The sequence below is a fragment of the Pezoporus flaviventris genome, unplaced genomic scaffold (assembly GCF_033815535.1).
Source record: "Pezoporus flaviventris isolate CSIRO_AGI_PZ_B2104156 unplaced genomic scaffold, CSIRO_AGI_Pfla_v1 ptg000035l, whole genome shotgun sequence".
Classification (NCBI taxonomy): Eukaryota; Metazoa; Chordata; class Aves; order Psittaciformes; family Psittacidae; genus Pezoporus; species Pezoporus flaviventris.
In genome coordinates this window covers 12632169-12650062 of record NW_026892583.1, presented here as the reverse complement: position 1 = coordinate 12650062, position 17894 = coordinate 12632169, and the positions used below count along the sequence as shown (strand labels likewise).

The window sequence follows — 17894 nt, the reverse complement described above, 5'->3', positions numbered from 1 at the left end:
ATTTGTAGTCTGTGGATATATGGTAATTACCATTTGATAGTTTGCCCTAATCAAAGAGAGAGCCCATAAAACTTTCTGTAACTTCCAAGTCAAACAGAAAGGTTTCAACATAACTGAAGTTCATCTATGGACAGCCTTTTCCAGATCTGCATAAGTTTTCCTTTTGTTTCCTGAGTAGAAATAAAACATGCATTTTAAAAATATTTAATAGCAACATGGTAAATAACAAAGTATAAGTGAAAGAGAATTGTATTGTCTGCTGAAGAGGCTTTCATAGAATTCAACTTTCACTTATAATTTGAAGTTTCATAATACTTTCTGTTGGAGGATCTGAAAAAAAAAAGTAGATAAATAGGATGAACCTGGAAATTGGTAAACAAATTAACCTTTAGACAGTCTGAAGACTAATAAGATACTCAGCAAATCTGGGGAAGGCAAATGTAGTAAAGGCCAGAAGTCTTGTGCTAGTCTGCAGGGGAAGTATGTGGGAACACAAACAAGGTTTTCTGGATCCAAGTTGTCCTATTGCAACTGATTTCCATGTAGGTGGGTTAGTACTGTTCCATAACTTTTGCTTCCTTATTTAAATAGTAACTAGAAGTAGTGTTTTCAGGAGAACCTGCCTAGATATGTGCTGTAACATCTTAATGAATCTTTGAACTAAAAATAAGTTTTAAAATGTGAGGTAGTAACAAATATTCTTGAATGTAAAATCAAATGCTTTCTCATTGTTGTCTGATCTTTGAACTGATGTGGAGTTTAGATAGTGGTTTGGAAGATGTTGTGACTTTTGTACTATGCCATCCCTCACAAGTGTGGGTTTTTCTTTGAGACATTGAAGGCAAGGGATACTGTGAAAGGAGAGGCAGGAAAACAATTATAATGCAGTTATTCCTAGGGAATTCATATTTTTCTCAGTAGGGTCAGTTCTTAAAATCTATTGGATTCCTTTTTTTCCCTGCACTCAAGGTGTTGCTTCTCACATTACTTTCTTCTAGCCGTATGAAGCAATTTCAAACTTATTGTCTTTATGAAAGTTTTTCCTTGCTGTCTTCATGAAGGTTTTTCCTTGCTGTCTTCTTCCATGCTATGTATTGTGTGTCTTTGTCCTCTGAATCTTATAATCTACCTTGTGCTGCCAGCTAACCAGTCATTGTCCTGTACTGAAGAGTCTTGAAGCAAGCAAATCACTCCAGTTAAAACAAACTATCAAAATGATCTGACAGCTCACTTGTTTATCATGCAATAGCATTGTCCTGTGTTTAATGTGTTTACTATAATTCTTGCATCCTGTTCTCAATTTAGTTTCTGTACTCATCATTATCATTATGCCTTTTAGCTTTTTCGTAAAAATATTTTGTTAAAATTCTGTCCTGCCGTTATTTGTCTACAATATTTCATTTTTTTTTTCTCCAGGTGTGTTACAGCCTTTAAGTTGTATTTATTTTGATAGCTTACAGAAGGCTGATTCAATTAAAAACTAAGTATGTCTAGATATAAGCAGAAACCATGGAGAATTGATTTGTTATGGCTTCTGTTGTGCATAAGAAAAGGCCCTGAATTCAATAAAAACTAAGTTAGTTAACAGCTGTTATCTGAAGAGGAAACAAAAAATATATTGTATTTGCGGTTGTTTTTTTTACATCGATGAATAACTGCTGATATATGTAGATCATTCTAATGACGTCAGCATTGATCACAATTGTTAGGTATTAAGGTTGCTGTAAGCTTATAGAAATAACTGCTGTTTCGTCGGATTTATGTGAGGAGCATAGCTGCTTTGGACTTAACAGGCTATTGTAAACTGACAGTTCAAAACATAAGCTGCTCTTAATAAGCAGAATGGATGTACTTTATGAGAGCCTCTATTTTTGCTAAACAGCCATCCTCTTGTAATGCCTGTACTCTGTATTCTTACCTGTGTGTCTTGTTCTATTCTTGAAAAATTTTAATCCCAACCTGCTCTATGTGGTGGGAGAATAGGATTTCATTACCCTCCTCTAAGTCCAGATCCCTGGAACATGAGTAACAGGAAGAACAAGATAAACTGCATGTTCTGCATGTTTTCCGTTGTGTCAACTTATAAAGGTTTTACTTGAATGTAGTAGCTAGAGCTTTCATTGCCACCTTTGAGGTACCTTCCAGTCACCAAGGCAGCATAACAAAGCCTCTAAAACCATCCTAGAGCTGTGCCTGGTTTGGGCTAGTTGACATCGTGTACATAAATCCATTGAGCTTCATATGCAACCAGCTCTTTCCCCACATTTTCAAATTGGTGTTTTCTATAGTTTGAGTCAGCCTAGTGAAACAGTACTAAACCCTGCTTAGGTGCACTTCCCATGCTGATTGACTGTGGAAGAATATGTGAGCAGAAATCTGCATTCTGTATTATGTTTATTTGTTAGCTTTTCTATTCAAGTGACTATTCCTATTTTGTAGGTGTATTATTAACTGACTTTCATTTTGATTTTTACTTTGGACCTCACAGTTTGTAATTTCTAATAACAGCTTCCATTTGTCCTTCATTGGGAGAATGTGAGGTACTCTAACTAGGCTCTGCTTTGATTCCTTGATTCCCTTTTTCCCCTTCTTTCCCTCTCCATGCCAGTGTTGTCATGGCTTTTCCTGACATGTCTGAAAGGGTGGCTAGCCATTTTGCTTTGGAGTTCAACAGAGATCTCTCTTCTAGATGGGTGTGATTCATTAAGTTTTCTATCCTAATCACTTGTAAAAGATAACATTACAGTTCAGTCAGCGCTGAGTTACAGCTGTATATTTTATTCCCATCTGGAAGGGTGCAGATTTTCATGAGACTACTCTAGCCGCATTCTGATCTAATCAGCCCTGAGGAGTCTTTGGTCTGCAAGCTGTATAACTATCTTCGCCCAGTGCAGTGATGAGCTCTTTGTCCAGGTAGCTTATACTCCTATGCAGACATGCCCAGTGTGAGCATGTAACTAGGCTTTTTATTATGTTTTGACCTACATAACTTTATGTTAAAAAAATCCCAACCCGTAAAGCATCATGAAAGTACACACAGGAACCTTAAGGGGGTTATCTCTTCCATGGGTATATCAACTCGGCGAGCTTTAGAAATAGGAATTACATGTATGGAAAATTGGACAGTGAAGGGGAGGGAAAGGAACAGCCCTTAATTAGAGCTTCTTTAGTAATTCTGTCATGTTACTCTTAACAGATTAAAGAGGCAGCTGATATTATTCAAAAACTACACTTGATTGCACAGGAACTGCCTTTTGACAGGTAATATTCTATCTGAACATCTTAAAAAAAATAATCTTCACATAGCTATAACTTTCTAATGCTTCCCTTGTCTACTTTTTTGGTGCTTAGTGATTCATGTAGCTTTGAGATGGATTGTGTTCTTATTTCTATCTCCTCTGTTCTCAAATTTGTGTTCACATGCTCATGTTTCGGGATCATATTTACATACACATCCTAAACTGCTTAACAGACTTTTAATGGGATAATTTTGCTGTGCTGACTTAATGCTAGATTTGAATTAGATGTTTGTAGGTTTTTATGGATATAAAGTGTGTAATTTTTCTGCCATCTTTGTGTTGCATGTTCTCATTTTAAGTAGTGTGCCTGTTACTAGGATGTCTGTGATTTTGCTTGTGATGTGGATTTGAATTTAATAATGGTATTTTTTGTTGTTAACAGGTTTTCTGACGTAAAATCAAAGATAGCAAGTAAGCTTATCCACTTTGATCCATATTCCTATATTTGAATTGTTGAAGATGATTAAAGAAGTATGCAGTAATGTCAGTATTGCAGGTTTTGTTGGTGCTTGTGTTATGTAACCTGATGGATTTTCGTTGTTATCCCCTTTCCTCTACAGGTAAGTACCATGACTTAGAGTGCCAGCTAATTCAGGAGTTTACCAGCGCACAGCGGAGAGGTGAAATCTCCAGAATGAGAGAAGTGGCAGCAGTTTTGCTTCATTTCAAGGTAAAACCCGAGGGTTTTAACTTAAATACGTAAGTAAAACAACTCATGATACAATCAGTGCCTGTTTTAATTAAACATATTTGCATGGGCACAACCACTATTTCATATAACATATATAACTTTAAAAATGCCGAGATGTTTGTTCTATCTCAAATCAAATGCAGGGGAATAAAGGCAGATAATAGGGGATTGGAGGCAAGGTCAGTAGAGGCCATTCTAAGGCTTTTTTTTTTTTTTTTTTTTTTTTGTATGCATGTAAACTGGTTTTCATGCTTGAGAAAGAGTGTTCAAACTTCTGGTGTATATCCATGTGGCGTGGGGATAAGTGAAGTAACTTTAGGTTTGTGACAACAATGGGTTTGAAAGAGTCTATACTTTTGATGAATTCTTTTTTTTTTTTTGCTTTTGTTTTGGTTGTTTTTTTTTACAGTAACTTTTTCACAAGGGTTGTATTTTCTTGATTTGATTCTATACTGAAGTATGGACAACCTGCTTTAACACTGAGTTGTTCTGATCCTTCATAGGGCTATTCCCATTGTGTTGATGTCTACATAAAACAGTGTCAAGAGGTAACATGTTTTATTTCAAATGTATCTCTTTGGGTCTTGATTGATTTAGTCATACAGGTTGCTGTAAATATATTATGAAATGTGCTTCTAAATCCCTAGGGTGCATTCCTGAGGAATGATGTCTTTGAAGATGCAGCCATTCTCTGCCAACGAGTGAATAAGCAAGTTGGAGAAGTCTTTAGCAATCCAGAGACTGTACTAGCCAAACTCATTCAAAATATCTTTGAAGTTAAACTTCAGGTATTTCAAAATTTAACTTGAGGAAATAAAATAAAATAAATTTTGTATCTAGTAATAACAATTAATGACAACCTACAATACTTGTAATTTTGTATAAGGGTGTGGAATCATAGCTGACTATTGCAAAAGGCAACTTGCCTGTAGATTCACCTTATAGCGTAGAGATTAAGCTTGTGTTTGAACACCAAATTCATGTCAGTTTTGACTTACTATTTTATGGTAAAGATTTTTGTTCAAATACGCGACAAGAAGAAAGCTCTAAGCTTGTGTATGTATTGCGATAATCAAATATGTAAGCATCTCCTTTGCTTGCTGTCAAGTAGAAATGCCCTTAGGCCTCCAGTGCTTTTGAATCTTAAAAATAGGGGATTTTGTGTTGTTTGGTCAGTCACATTTTTGAAGCAATCTGTCTTTTGTCTTTGCTTCATACACTACTGCTTTGTATTATTAAATAATTTTCTTCTAAAATATGTTTTTAACTCTATCTGTAGATAATTCAGGATCTGTAAATTGGAGATGTAAACCCCAAGAATATATGTATTACCTTAAGATACACACTTTGCAGTAAACTAATTTGGCAAGTACTGAGTATGAGGTGTGTTTTTTAGTTCTTCTAACAGATTTACCCTAATTTTACAGTGTTATGTAAAGGACCAGCTGGAAGAACACAGGAAATCAGATGCAGAGCAGTATCTTAAGAATCTCTATGATCTATATACAAGGTATTTTATATTGGTGTAGATATTCTCCTGTAATTTGTTTATTATCAAGATGTAGGAAGAAAAGCCAAAAATGTAAATTCTCATTAAAAAAAAATATGGCCATGAACCTTTACAGTTACTGCTTTCCTAAAGAAACTTTTAAATTGTCATTGTTATTTTTAATGGGAAGTGTTTAATATAGCGATCTTTGAGAAAAATTTTTATACTGTGTAAAAGCTAGTCCTCCGCATCTCACTGGCAACTTGCTTGATTGTGGTTGTACTGTATGTAATTAAACATGAATTATGCGAAATTCTTTACTTAAATGTAAGACTGCTAGAAGTCTTAACGCAGTCAGGGTTTTGTTGTGCTGTGTACTTACAAACATGTAATGCTGTAATTCGCACAAATTCAACCTTTTCTTCCTCTCCTCTTTGTTTCTTTTGCATAAAGAACTACTAATCTGTCAAGCAAATTGATGGAATTTAACTTGGGTACTGATAAGCAGACTTTCTTGTCTAAGCTTATCAAATCCATTTTCATTTCCTACTTGGAGAATTACATTGAGGTGGAAATTGGTTATTTGAAAAGTAGGAGTGCTATGATTCTGCAACGCTATTATGATTCCAAAAACCACCAGAAAAGGTCCATTGGCACTGGAGGGTAAGTTTCTTCTGTGAAGTTTTGTACTTTTAAAATGGAAGGGAGGCGGTACGGGGAGGAACATAGTGGTTGCCACGTTGGATATACAGTCATGAACTGCAAAAGAGCAGGCTTCTAAAATGACCTACAGCTTTTTATAATTTGCTATCACTTTATGTTCTGATTAAAAAGTGTATTGCTCTTGGTACATGTGAAAGGTGATGCATGGTATTTATACACTCACGGGAAATGAAAAATACCAGTTAAACCTATGTTTCAACTTAGGATCCAGATCCACAAAAGGACTGAAGCAAAACTAAGGTACCTAAAGCATGTGTGTGTGTGTATCTAAAAGCATACATTTTTTTTCACCTGCCCAGGTCTTGTGGTCCCCTCCCAAGACCTAGGAAGGGGAAAAGACCATAGCAATGTCAGTGAGAAAGCTCTTAATGAGTCCAGAAGATGCAGTGGACTTAGAGAAAGGTAAAACAAGACTTCATTATCCTCAGGGTAGAGAAAATCATAGAATCATAGAGTAGTTAGGGTTGGAAAGGACACTCAGGGTAGGGAAAATAATAAAGGACTAGTGAAAAGTGGGAAAGGAAGAATTAAAACTTGTCTGGAGCAGAGGTGATGAGACTGCTGCACCTTTCAAAGAGCTACTGGGTTCAGTGTGTCAGGAATGAAAAGTGATTTGGAGAGAGCAGCAGCAAGGTAATTAAATTAGTTAAAAAACGAAGATGGAAATTTAATTTTCTTGGGGGAAAATTAAATTGTAGTGAGTAACTTTATGGGTTGTTTTATGCATGGCAATGTGTTGGAGCATGCTTGACTAAATCAGGACTGCTGAGATAGTGAATGAATGGAGAGGATTTGAGGGTGTGGATGAGATACAAAACTTTTGTTGGTGCTTTGAAAGTACGGTGTGACAGAATGTATTGAGGCTAAAGTTTGTCCACAGAGCATAGTGTCATAGGATTCAGTTGAAATTACTCTTATTCTGTGATGGGGAGTAGCTGGTCGTGTGGCGTGTACGTGCCATGGTAGAACACCATTAACCATGGAATCAGAAGTGGTAGTTTTGCATTTACTGGCAATTTTTGTTAAGCTTGCAAGACTGTCTTAATGCTTGTGTATCCTAAACTGTGTCTCGGGTTCTGTTTAAGTTAACAACTAAAATATCCTAAATCATTGTTGAAATTGAGCATCAAAATTTCCATCCAGTGAAATCTTCTTTTGGTATATGTTTGTTCTAGTATTCAAGACCTCAAAGAGAGAATAAGGCAACGTACAAACTTGCCACTGGGGCCAAGTATTGACACGCACGGAGAAACTTTTCTGTCACAAGAAGTGGTGGTTAACCTTTTGCAAGAAACTAAACAAGCTTTTGAAAGATGTCACAGGGTAAGTTTGCTTCCTGTGATCTCCATTAGTGATATAATTTTGTGTGTGAAGTTAAATCTTTGGATTGAAGAATGATAGGAAGAAAGGAAGGACATTATTTAAAAAATTCTCTTGCATTCTTCACTGAAGCAAGGTCATGGTGGAGGCTAAGGGTTTCCTTTTTAAATGTGGATCTAGTTGTATTTTGTGGCTTTTAATACTGTCTATTTTTGGAACAAGTGAGGATGATTAAACCTGCTGTCTACTCTGCTTTTCTTATTAAGTTATACCCAAGACCTGATAAGCCTTTTTCCTGTTTTAAAAATATAGAGAATAGTTCAACAGTTGGTTTCCTGTGTCAAGTGCCATTTCCTTTTGCATTAGAGAATTTTTACCAGTAAAATGCTGAGAGGAATAATCTTTAGCATTGTTTACCTAGGTAATGCTTTATTGGTCTTTAAGTGCTTTAGTCCAGCAACAGTCGAAAAAAAGTATATTTCTTCTGATGAAATTGCTTATTTTACTGTCTGTCAGTTACTATTTGTCTGGTACTTTAGTGTAAATGAAACTCCTTGAAATTTAATTACAAAATTAAATGCTAGAGGTTTGTTTTTTTTAATTTAGCTAAATATACTCATTTCTAACAAATTTTTAATGCCATTAACATTGTAAATTAGCTTAGTGCCTGGGACTGCTGTAGGAAAAATAAGTTGGTAATACAGTATGTAACCATATAGTGAATCATTTCAGTGCCTGGAAATCTCTGTAATGGTGTTCTGTTGTTGGGCTTTTGTTTTTTGGGGGGTGAATACAGCAGAAATCTTTGGGAGTGGTATTACGTAAACTAGCTTGTATTGCAATAGTAATCTTTGCTTACTGCTAGCTTCATAAAGTCTTCATGTAATTCCTTAAAAAACAAAGCTGCATTTCCTGCATAAAAAAGCCCTGTCACATTTTTCTTTGGAAAAGGGATTTACTGACAACTTGCTGTCCGAAATCCCATGTTGCTTACAGCTCATGAAGGTGCAGGTGCTGTGTGTGTATATGGGCATTACTTCACTTCATAAAAATTTTCATGCTCCGTTGACTCCAGCTGAACTGTGTAGCTGAGGTTTTTTCAGTCTGTATTGTTTTGTCTGCAGTAGTGTAGCAGTGATGAAAGACCAGCTGCTCTGGATGAAACTGAAGGTCCATCTAACCTACTGTCCTGCCTGTCACTGTGGCCAGTGGCAGAAGCTTAGTAAAAAGATAAAAGGCAGGGTATGGATGGAGTCATCTTTTCTACCTATGTTTTTCTAGTATACAGTGGCATGCAGTTTAGGTAATACCTGAGATTCTCTCTGGATAGTTGTGTTTTAAGAACTATTAATTAATATTTTCCTTCATTATTACTGTTGTCATTATTAGAAACTCTATACTTCTACTTTTTATAGCATCCTGTGGCATGTTAGCTTCAGTTTATTTGATCTTGTTGAAGGTTTTAATGATGCTAAAGGCTGAACACTAAAGGCTATGAATATTTTTCATTTAGAATAAAATACCAATTATTCTGGAATACTTGTTACATTTTCAGCTTATCCCCTGTGCAATATTGGATAAACTTTCAAATGTATGTAGAACTGACCTTTAGGATAAACTTTTTTCTTTTTCTTTAAAGCTCTCTGATCCATCTGACTTGCCGAAGAATGCTTTCAGAATTTTTTCTATGCTTGTAGATTTTTTATGTACTGAACACATTGATTATGCTTTAGAAACAGGCCTCGCTGGTGAGTATAGTATTTTCTGAGAATTTCATCTCATTGGCCTTTTTGTGTAGATGATCTTTGCAGGTCTTTGCTGTGCCTTATTGATTGGCCTTGTTCAGAATGTATTGGTTAAATGAAATCTGTTTTATGTGTTTGGGAGTCGGCATTTAACATCTTCTAAAGTGCAACTTCTATTTGGGGAATAGAAAACAGCATGCTTCCATCTGTGTATCAAAAACATTTGTATCACAGAAATTGGAACATCAGCACTTCGTACCTCTTTTAATTGTTCTCTGTGCCATGGCAGGAGAATGTTTTTGTATTAAAGGCATAGTGTCCTATATTTTGTAAGAATTTCATGCTTGTTTGGATACCTGTGCATTTTCAAGAGTGATAGTAAATAAGAAAATTGCTTGTATTAAGGAAGTTAAAATCTTGACAGTGAGAACCTAGCTTTCCTACATGAAAGCATAAAACTCATGTACTGAATAAATATTTAAATTGTCTGTTCCATTTTGCTGTTGGAAATTTTAAAAAGCAACATATTTCTGTGCTTATGGTTGTTACCTCATATAGCTATGATAAGTATTCTATATATGGCACCATGGTAAATTTTTGAAACTCTAAGCCTGTGATTTAAGCAGTCATGGAAAAATTCTGCATATTTAAAAAAATCATCATACTAATTATAAGAACTGCATATCGTTACAATCCTCATGAAACCTTCTTTGCTATAGGCATTCCCTCTTCTGATTCAAAGAACGCAAATCTTTATTTCTTGGATGTTGTCCACCAGGCCAATACTATTTTCCATTTATTTGACAAGCAATTCAATGATCATCTGATGCCATTGATCAGGTACCTTTATTTTGATTAGCATTTTTTTTTTGTAAATGGTCATTTTTGGTGAAGAAAGCAATTTGTTTCATGCTTCATCTCTATTAAGAGGAGTTTATTCTTGGAGTGGTTCAGCTTGATGATGAGGCAAGATAAAATGCTATAACAAAAGAGGGAAGAAGGGAAGTTAAATGAATTGGTTCCTTGGAAAACTAATGGGAGAGAGGGAACTCAAGAGTATTCATAGGAAGGAGAGACAAGTTGCTCCTGAAAGACCTCACAGGTGTGTTACAGGCCAGGACTAGAGGGGGTTTGTAGATGTGCTTTGGGTTGAGCTGGTGATATTGAGGCTGCTGAGACTTCTAGGGGCACCTTGCAGCATCTGCGGAGGGAGCAGCTGGCCATGCCCCAGGAGCTACATGAACTGTGTGGAAGCTGCATGTTATTGGGACCCCATTTTTGGATACACTTGAGGTAGAGCACACTGATGTACTCTGACCTAGTGTGTGTGAAAATCTGGGTTTGCTTGCTCACTTGCCAGGGATGGCAACAGCTGAGAGGCGCACTGCTCAGTAGACACAATGCTGCCTGGAGCATGTTACAGTGCGGTCCATCGGCACTCACAAACCCAGCTAGCTACACTTGAAATAGCACTTTCTGATGGGATGGTGAATCTTCACAAAATCCTATTCTGAGTAGCAGACTCAGCAGACAAACCTTAATTTTATTTTATTTTTTCTATTTTAACATTGTCACATACCCAATCCTCTGTACTGTTGCAGTTCTTCTCCTAAATTATCTGAATGTCTTCAGAAGAAAAAGGATATCATTGAACAAATGGAAGTGAAGCTGGATATGGGCATTGATAGGCAAGTAGGGATTTAAACTTCCTGTTAATTATTCTTGTAAAATTCTTGTGATGTATGTTAGTTTTCCTTTTAAGGTAGTAGTATTTCTAAACACAATTGTTGTGGGTTTTTTTTTAAATTTTATTTTTTCTATTTTTTTAATCTATAAGTATGCATTATTGTGCATAGGAAACTTAGATTTTTGTTTAGAGGGTCATGGCAGGTTTTCTGCAATACTCCTGGAAGGTCATTAAAGGATTTTGGTAGAAAGAGTGCAATAATTCAGTTTTACCCTATTGTCTCAGACTACTTTTTTCTACTTTGAAGCAGGAAGGAATGATGATTGAAATAGGCTAAAGACTTTCCATTAGGAGAAAAGTATGACAAAAACAGGTTAGATGATTTGCTTGAGTTTGTGCAGTGCTATGGATTAGACCTAGTCAGAGAAGTCTGTGAACCTGGAATAATTTTGATCTTGACATTGACTTGCTTTGACGCACTTAATTCTTTTCTATTTATTTATTTATTTCTACATTTCTCCCCCAAAATGAGAGGATAGCTATAAAAATTGTAAAATAAAATCATAGCTGTTTTGCAGCAGAGGAAAATAACAAACTAGTATGTTTAATATTAGGAAATGGAGCTGTTCCACAATGCATTTTGGTCTGGGGAGAATGTAATGTTCCTATATTTAAAGGTGGCATTAGTCAACCTAGAACACGTTATCTAAACTTTCTGTGCCTGTTTTCTCTCTGCAGTAACAGAAATAAGCCATCCTGAGGGTAACAGGGGCTACTCTGGAAAACTTTATTGAGGTTTTTGTGAGGATCACACCATATTGGTGAGGGATGAGAACAGGAATACTGTATAGGAAAAACAAGCACCGCATTTGTGTCCTACTGGGATAGAGAAAGATTTGATATATTATTTTCACCTGCATTTTCTGTCGGTGAAAAGGAAAGATGGAGATAAAAAATGTGTAAGTGGCAATTGAGATTTTAGCTGTTCCTGCTGGAAGTGACTCTATAGAGGTTTACACACAGATTTGAAGTACTTGAACTGTTGAGGCTATAAGCTCAGATCCAGACAGACATAGGTCAGTCATCAACATTAGAGTAATTTGTTACTGTTTGTATAAAATAATTAATCTCTTAAAAGTGATAGTAAGATTTAGGAGAACAATTCGCTGCTGGAAAAAGGTACGTTCAGGTATTTGTGCATGGAGACTTAAAAAACAACAAACTTGTGCTTTGGAGCATATATGAGAGATTAGTTTTGAAACATGTAAAATGTTTGTGGGCCTGCTAACATGCTGCTTTAAGGTGCCACTGCTGTTAAAAAACGATTGTCTTGCTTAAAGGAATGATTGAATTTAAAAGATAAAAGCAAATTTGTAACAGCAACAGTAGCCAGTCTGAAAAGGCCCAATAGCAGCTTCTTGAATGCCATTCAGAACAATTGTGTACCGCTATAAAAGCGATTTGTTAGCCGAACAAAATTAGTTCAGCTGTCTTTCTTTCAGTGTGTGTTCTCTGTAAATAGCCTTCTAGGAGTATTTATTTAAAATGGAAATTGAAGAGAATACAAGATAGAATTTCTTTAAATTTCTATCTGTTTCTGGATTGCTTGAATGAAGTACACCTAAAATGCAAGTCTGAGCTCTATGCATAGAAAAAGGGAGTTTATTTCCTTTGGATACATATATGCTTCTGTCCTTCACCCCTACTCAGATATGTATGTTTTAATCCCTTTCACCCCAGCTGGAATCCTTCAGGGCCTATGATGGCCTTGACTGTTTCCTTCGGGAAGACTGGAAGGTTGAGAGAGTAAAGAAAATGGGAGGAAAAAGAAGAGACAGAGGGAGGTTCCTCTCAGGGGTGCTTTGCTGTTTGACCTTTGGTTTGGACTTGAAGTAAACGAGGGCCTTGACCTTAGATAAGGTTCCAGAAAGATCAATCCTGTAGGGCAGAAATGAATGACATTATAAAACTCTATTAGATTTCTGAGAACAAGAGAAAACACTAGGCTCCGGCAGAGAGGTTTTTCCTCTCTCTCCCTCCTGCCTTCATTTTCCAAGTGTTTTTTGATGCTTGCTTCTGAGTAATACGCAATTTGATCTAATTCTGCTAAACACTTTGGAATGCTTCCTTTGGCTTTCTGTTTCCCTCTATATTGAAGAATGGTATTCAGTCTCTCTGAAGAGCTTGATTTGAACTGATTACCTTACAATTAATATGTCCCCTTTAAAACCTGCTGGCCAGCATGCTGTATGCTCTGCTCCAAGAACTTGGAGGAAAGAGTTTCTAGGGTTGTTGGGGTGGGTTTTTTGCTGATTCTCCTTTTTCTAACTTATGTAAATTGAAGTGTATCTTCTCTGAGAAGAGTGCTTATGTGTTTGTACATCTGTTAAATTAAGTGTTTCCTTTGACATGGCCTAGCACTGCTTGCTTCATATAATAATTTAGTGTGTTTTCTGTAGATTACTCAAATATTGGGCAGTTGGGTTTATGGTTTATGCTGCTTACTTTTATATAGAATCATATTAGTATATATATATAAATATAAAAATCACAGAAATCAAGATGTTCCCTTCGAAACCCAACCTGTATTTGTAACTTTAAAGGACACTGAATTGTATGATTGGACAGATGAAACACATCTTGGCTGCAGAGCAAAAGAAGACAGATTTTAAACCAGAAGACGAAAACAATGTTTTGATTCAATATACTAATGTAAGTAAGCTAAATCCAAGCTCATCAGTATAGCTTCAAATGCTCATGAGTGTTAACTGGGTACAAGATGTTTCTTATCAAACACACATGGACTTAGCTGTTCCGTTTTGCACTAACAGTCAAAGCTCTGTTTTGGACTACTTTCTCAATCTGAAAAGCACATTAGCAGTTTTCTGTCTCATGTCAGGCACTGTCACATTCTTTCACCTCACAAGGCACAGATTTAGAACGAGGTTTTTAGCTGATAATTACCTTTAAGCTATCAGTTTCAGAAAATCAATTATCAGATACTCTCTAGTTGCTGGCCACTTTTCTCCCTAGGATGGCATGGGCATGACAGAGCGTCATGGGTATGGCATGAACATTCTTTGCTGCAGAAAAGATCTCTCACCAAATGTCTGAATCTCAGGCTGTGGGCTACTGAGAAGCTGTAGTGCTAGGTTATGCTAAACTCTTGTTAGGGAATGATTCAGAGAGGAGTGGAGAAGAAGCTACAGTCAGTGGGAAGAAGTGAGAGCATTGCCTCAAAGCCTGCAGCTAGGTGGGAATGGGAGAAGTGGATATAGAGTCTGGTACTGTGTCAGAAGGGTGATGATGCCTGTATGGCTGTTTATTTCAGGTTAGAATTGCAGCTGACAAGGTTTTTAATCACTTCCTCCTCCTCCCCACCCCTTGGTTGATCTTTTTCTGAATTGGTATGAACTGTAACTTAAGTTAATATTGTCTTGCATCTGTCTCTGTACTTGCATTTTTAAGTCTTCGTGTGGTAAACAAAGTGTTCAAAAATTATTAATTGGAAAATGACTGATTTCAGTTATGTCTTGTGGGAAGTTTGAAGACTTAGTGGCTGATGTTCACCTTATGATGTGGAAGCCACTCTGAGAAGATCAGGTTTCTAGAAAGTAAGTTACCTAATTTATTTTTCTTTTTTCCTGTTTAGGCTTGTGTTAAAGTCTGTGGCTATGTTAGAAAGCAGGTGGAAAAAATTAGAAATTCTATGGATGGCAAGAATGTGGACACAGTTTTAATGGAGCTTGGAGTTCGTTTTCATCGACTTATTTATGAACACCTACAGCAATATTCCTACAGTTGCATGGGAGGCATGTTAGCTATATGCGATGTGGCTGAATATAGGAAGTGTGCCAAAGACTTCAAGGTAAGTGTGTACAGGTTGGTGATGTACAGCCATGTCGAAATCAGTAGCAGGACTCTGTTTTTAATCAAATAGGGTTTTTTTCATAAAAATAGTTTGTTTCTGTTTGAACATCGCCATTCTGCGTACTGATTTTACATATTCTACTATACCAGCAGGTCTGTATCATGCCCAAAGAGCAGTTTCCTGGTAGCATTTTATTGCTTGCAGGCTATATGTGTATACTGAAGAAGTATTGAGTTTGCATTATTAAGCGTTCTATGTATAACTTTGCCTGCATGTGTATCTCCCTACAGATGTATATGTGCATGTATTTATATATAAATTTAAGTACATGAGAGAATGACGGATGTAAATCTTCCATCAGGAGGAAGTATTTTGAAGAGCTAGATGGACCTTTTATAAGACTTCAAGCAAGTCCAACTCTTAATATGTTTCTTTCTTTTCTCTTAACCACAGATTGCGCTGGTGTTACAACTCTTTGATACCTTGCATGCACTTTGCAATCTTCTGGTTGTAGCCCCAGATAATTTAAAGCAAGTTTGCTCAGGAGAACAACTTGCTAATTTGGACAAGAACATCCTTCACTCCTTTGTTCAGCTGCGTCTTGATTATAGGTCTGCTCGTCTTGCTCGTCACTTCAGCTGAGAGTGTGGAAGGAAGTGCTGTACCTTTGGGCAGGCCTCAATTGTTAGAAAGTGCAGGGAATTGTTTCTTATCAAACCATGATTGTAAATTCTGTTGGGATGATGACTGTTCAGAATAAAGCAGCAGCCATATTTAAACATGACTATGTAGAAGGTGAGCAGATAAAAATCTGAATATTTCATGTAAGCTAAAGTTCTCCCAGTGAAGAATTTTGCAAATCCACTTGCTACTGATTCTTTTTATTTTTTTTTCTTTATTAGAAACATGTCAGTGTAGGAAAGCAAGTCGTGCATTGAAAGAATGTTATTCTTCAGTATTGAATTATCAGATGTTTGTTAGACTTGAACTACAGAGATAGTGTAGGTAATGGACTACATAGAATAGACCAGTGTAAAAACATTCTTCATCAATTTTAATGACTTGGAACTCAGCACAGCTAATCATAATCAAATTATTTTTGATTGGTGTTTCTAAGTCATTTTTTTTCGTTTAAAACGTTATCCTGCTCAATGTAATTTCTTGCTCTAATTAATTAGCTTGGAATTTCCTTGAGATGTAGGAGTAAAAGCACCACTAACCCAGAAAGATGTAATTTATTCATTGTGTAGCATTCTAAACAAAACTGAAGTGGTGGAAAGTTTTGGGAGGGAGGGGAATTGATTCTTTGACTTTTTTTGTACCTTATAGTTAAGGGCCCACCTGAATGTATTGACATTGTATAATCTGACATTACTGTTTGTTTGATACTGGTACACTGAATTTTATATATGCTCTTGAAGTAAATGCAGCTGCCTTGCCTAAAGCATTGTTATTACAAGGTGAAGGTGCCCATTGCTGGATTAATGTCAGAACTTTCTCCTGTCTCTCATTTTGTATGTAAATAAATTCAAATTATAAAGAAGTGAAAGGGTGAAATGTAGCCCAGCTTTTAATTTCTGGGAGGAATGGACAGTGGCTCTAGGAAAAAAACAAGAGTTAAAAATTCCTGTGCTCAAGATAATTGAGCCTCAGTGCCTGAGCAATATAAAATGTTGAAGTGTGCGAAAGCATCTTTTCCACTGGTCATAATTTTAATATTGGAGACAGGCTACTTTCATTTCTGTTGTACTCCAGTGTTTATTCAAGGTGTTTCTGAGATGGCCCCATAGAGTGCATTGAAACATCAGTAATGTTTGAAACATCAGCTGTAGCTTTTCCACAAGCACTTGAAAATTGTAAACAGACCTTTGTTCAGAGGGAGCTCTTGCAGAAAACAGCTTAGAACTGCTGTGGTTTGTATCTTTAATCTGACTTTATATCATCACTGAACAAATCATCTGTAACACTTTAGTTCTGCTTGAGCTCAGCATATGTTACAGAAACCTCTTTCTCTCCCATCTTCAGAGCAGCGAACGTCTTACTTTATAGGTTCGTTGGTCAAATAAATTAATTCTCCTCTTTTGATAATGAATTTCCAGGCTTAGTCAATATTGACAGTCTTGTGTGGAACTCCTCTTGGTCAGTTGAGGTTCTTCTGCTTCATTTTAAATTTAGTAGGGTATTGTATCAGTAAACAAGAAAATGGATGCCAGGCTGCCTCAAAATGTCTGGGGAGACTAACTGCTTTGTTGAGCTGCGTAGCTCTATTTGTTAGCCATGACAAAGCCACGAAGAGCTTTGGACACTGGAGGAGGCACATACTTGTGCTGCTGTCATTCATTTTTTTTTGTTTGTTTTTTTTTTTTACACTTTCCAAAAGCTCTGATGTGAATTCAGGTGCTGCCTCTCTTACCTCTGTAACTAAAAGCCAACAATTTTAAGGCTGTGGTTTTATTAACCAGTACAAAACCTTTCTACAAAAAAAGTGTCAATTTGTAAGCACTTCTGAACAGCGAGCATAATGGTAAGATTGCAGAATCACAGAAGTGCTTCAGACTTTGTTGTGTGATCGTTTGAATTTTTTTAATGTTGTAGGAAGTGTATTTACTGTATTTCTTGCTTTATTAGCCATTTTCCATACATATGCTCAGTGCAGTATTTTCATTATGCCTGTTACCAGGAGGCAGCAAGAAGTAGGTGAATACTTAAACTTAGATATGTAGACTCTTCCTCAATAAAAAGAATTTCTTCCACACACTTCTTTCATTTCATTTCCATGTTCTTCAAATATCTTCACACTCAATTGTATGAGCCCTTCTATTAAAGAAAAAAAAAAAGTAATTTTACTGACCAAATTTATCACTGGTTTGAGCTTTCCCCTTGCACACAGTGAGAGTTTCTGTTTCTGGGGCTGACTCCAGTGCCACCAAGTTTATGTTACAAGTTGGATTGGAATGGGGCAGGGAACTATAATTTTCACCCATTTTTTAAGTTTAGAGCTCTTACAATACATAATAGGGGAAAATAATTCCAGTGGCTTCTGAATACAATAAAATACTATCCAAAATA

The 17894-nt window shown here is 36.4% G+C and overlaps 1 protein-coding gene across 2 annotated transcripts in view; it reads left to right on the top strand.

Annotated features, from left to right (window-relative positions):
- Positions 1–17580, top strand: part of EXOC5 (exocyst complex component 5) — a 28188-nt gene extending 10608 nt beyond the window's left edge. The window contains exons 5-19 of one of the 2 annotated variants that reach the window (XM_061462605.1): positions 3197–3261; positions 3682–3710; positions 3860–3969; positions 4494–4538; positions 4638–4778; positions 5418–5500; positions 5933–6142; positions 6407–6442; positions 7378–7525; positions 9162–9270; positions 9987–10107; positions 10869–10955; positions 13558–13666; positions 14607–14822; positions 15279–17580. In XM_061462605.1, the coding sequence (XP_061318589.1) occupies positions 3197–3261; positions 3682–3710; positions 3860–3969; positions 4494–4538; positions 4638–4778; positions 5418–5500; positions 5933–6142; positions 6407–6442; positions 7378–7525; positions 9162–9270; positions 9987–10107; positions 10869–10955; positions 13558–13666; positions 14607–14822; positions 15279–15467 (1698 nt within the window). In that variant the 3' untranslated portion in view covers positions 15468–17580. The remainder of the gene's footprint in view (positions 1–3196; positions 3262–3681; positions 3711–3859; positions 3970–4493; positions 4539–4637; positions 4779–5417; positions 5501–5932; positions 6143–6406; positions 6443–7377; positions 7526–9161; positions 9271–9986; positions 10108–10868; positions 10956–13557; positions 13667–14606; positions 14823–15278) is intronic. The other variant, XM_061462606.1, reaches the window with a different exon arrangement.
- Positions 17581–17894: the final 314 nt, after the last annotated feature.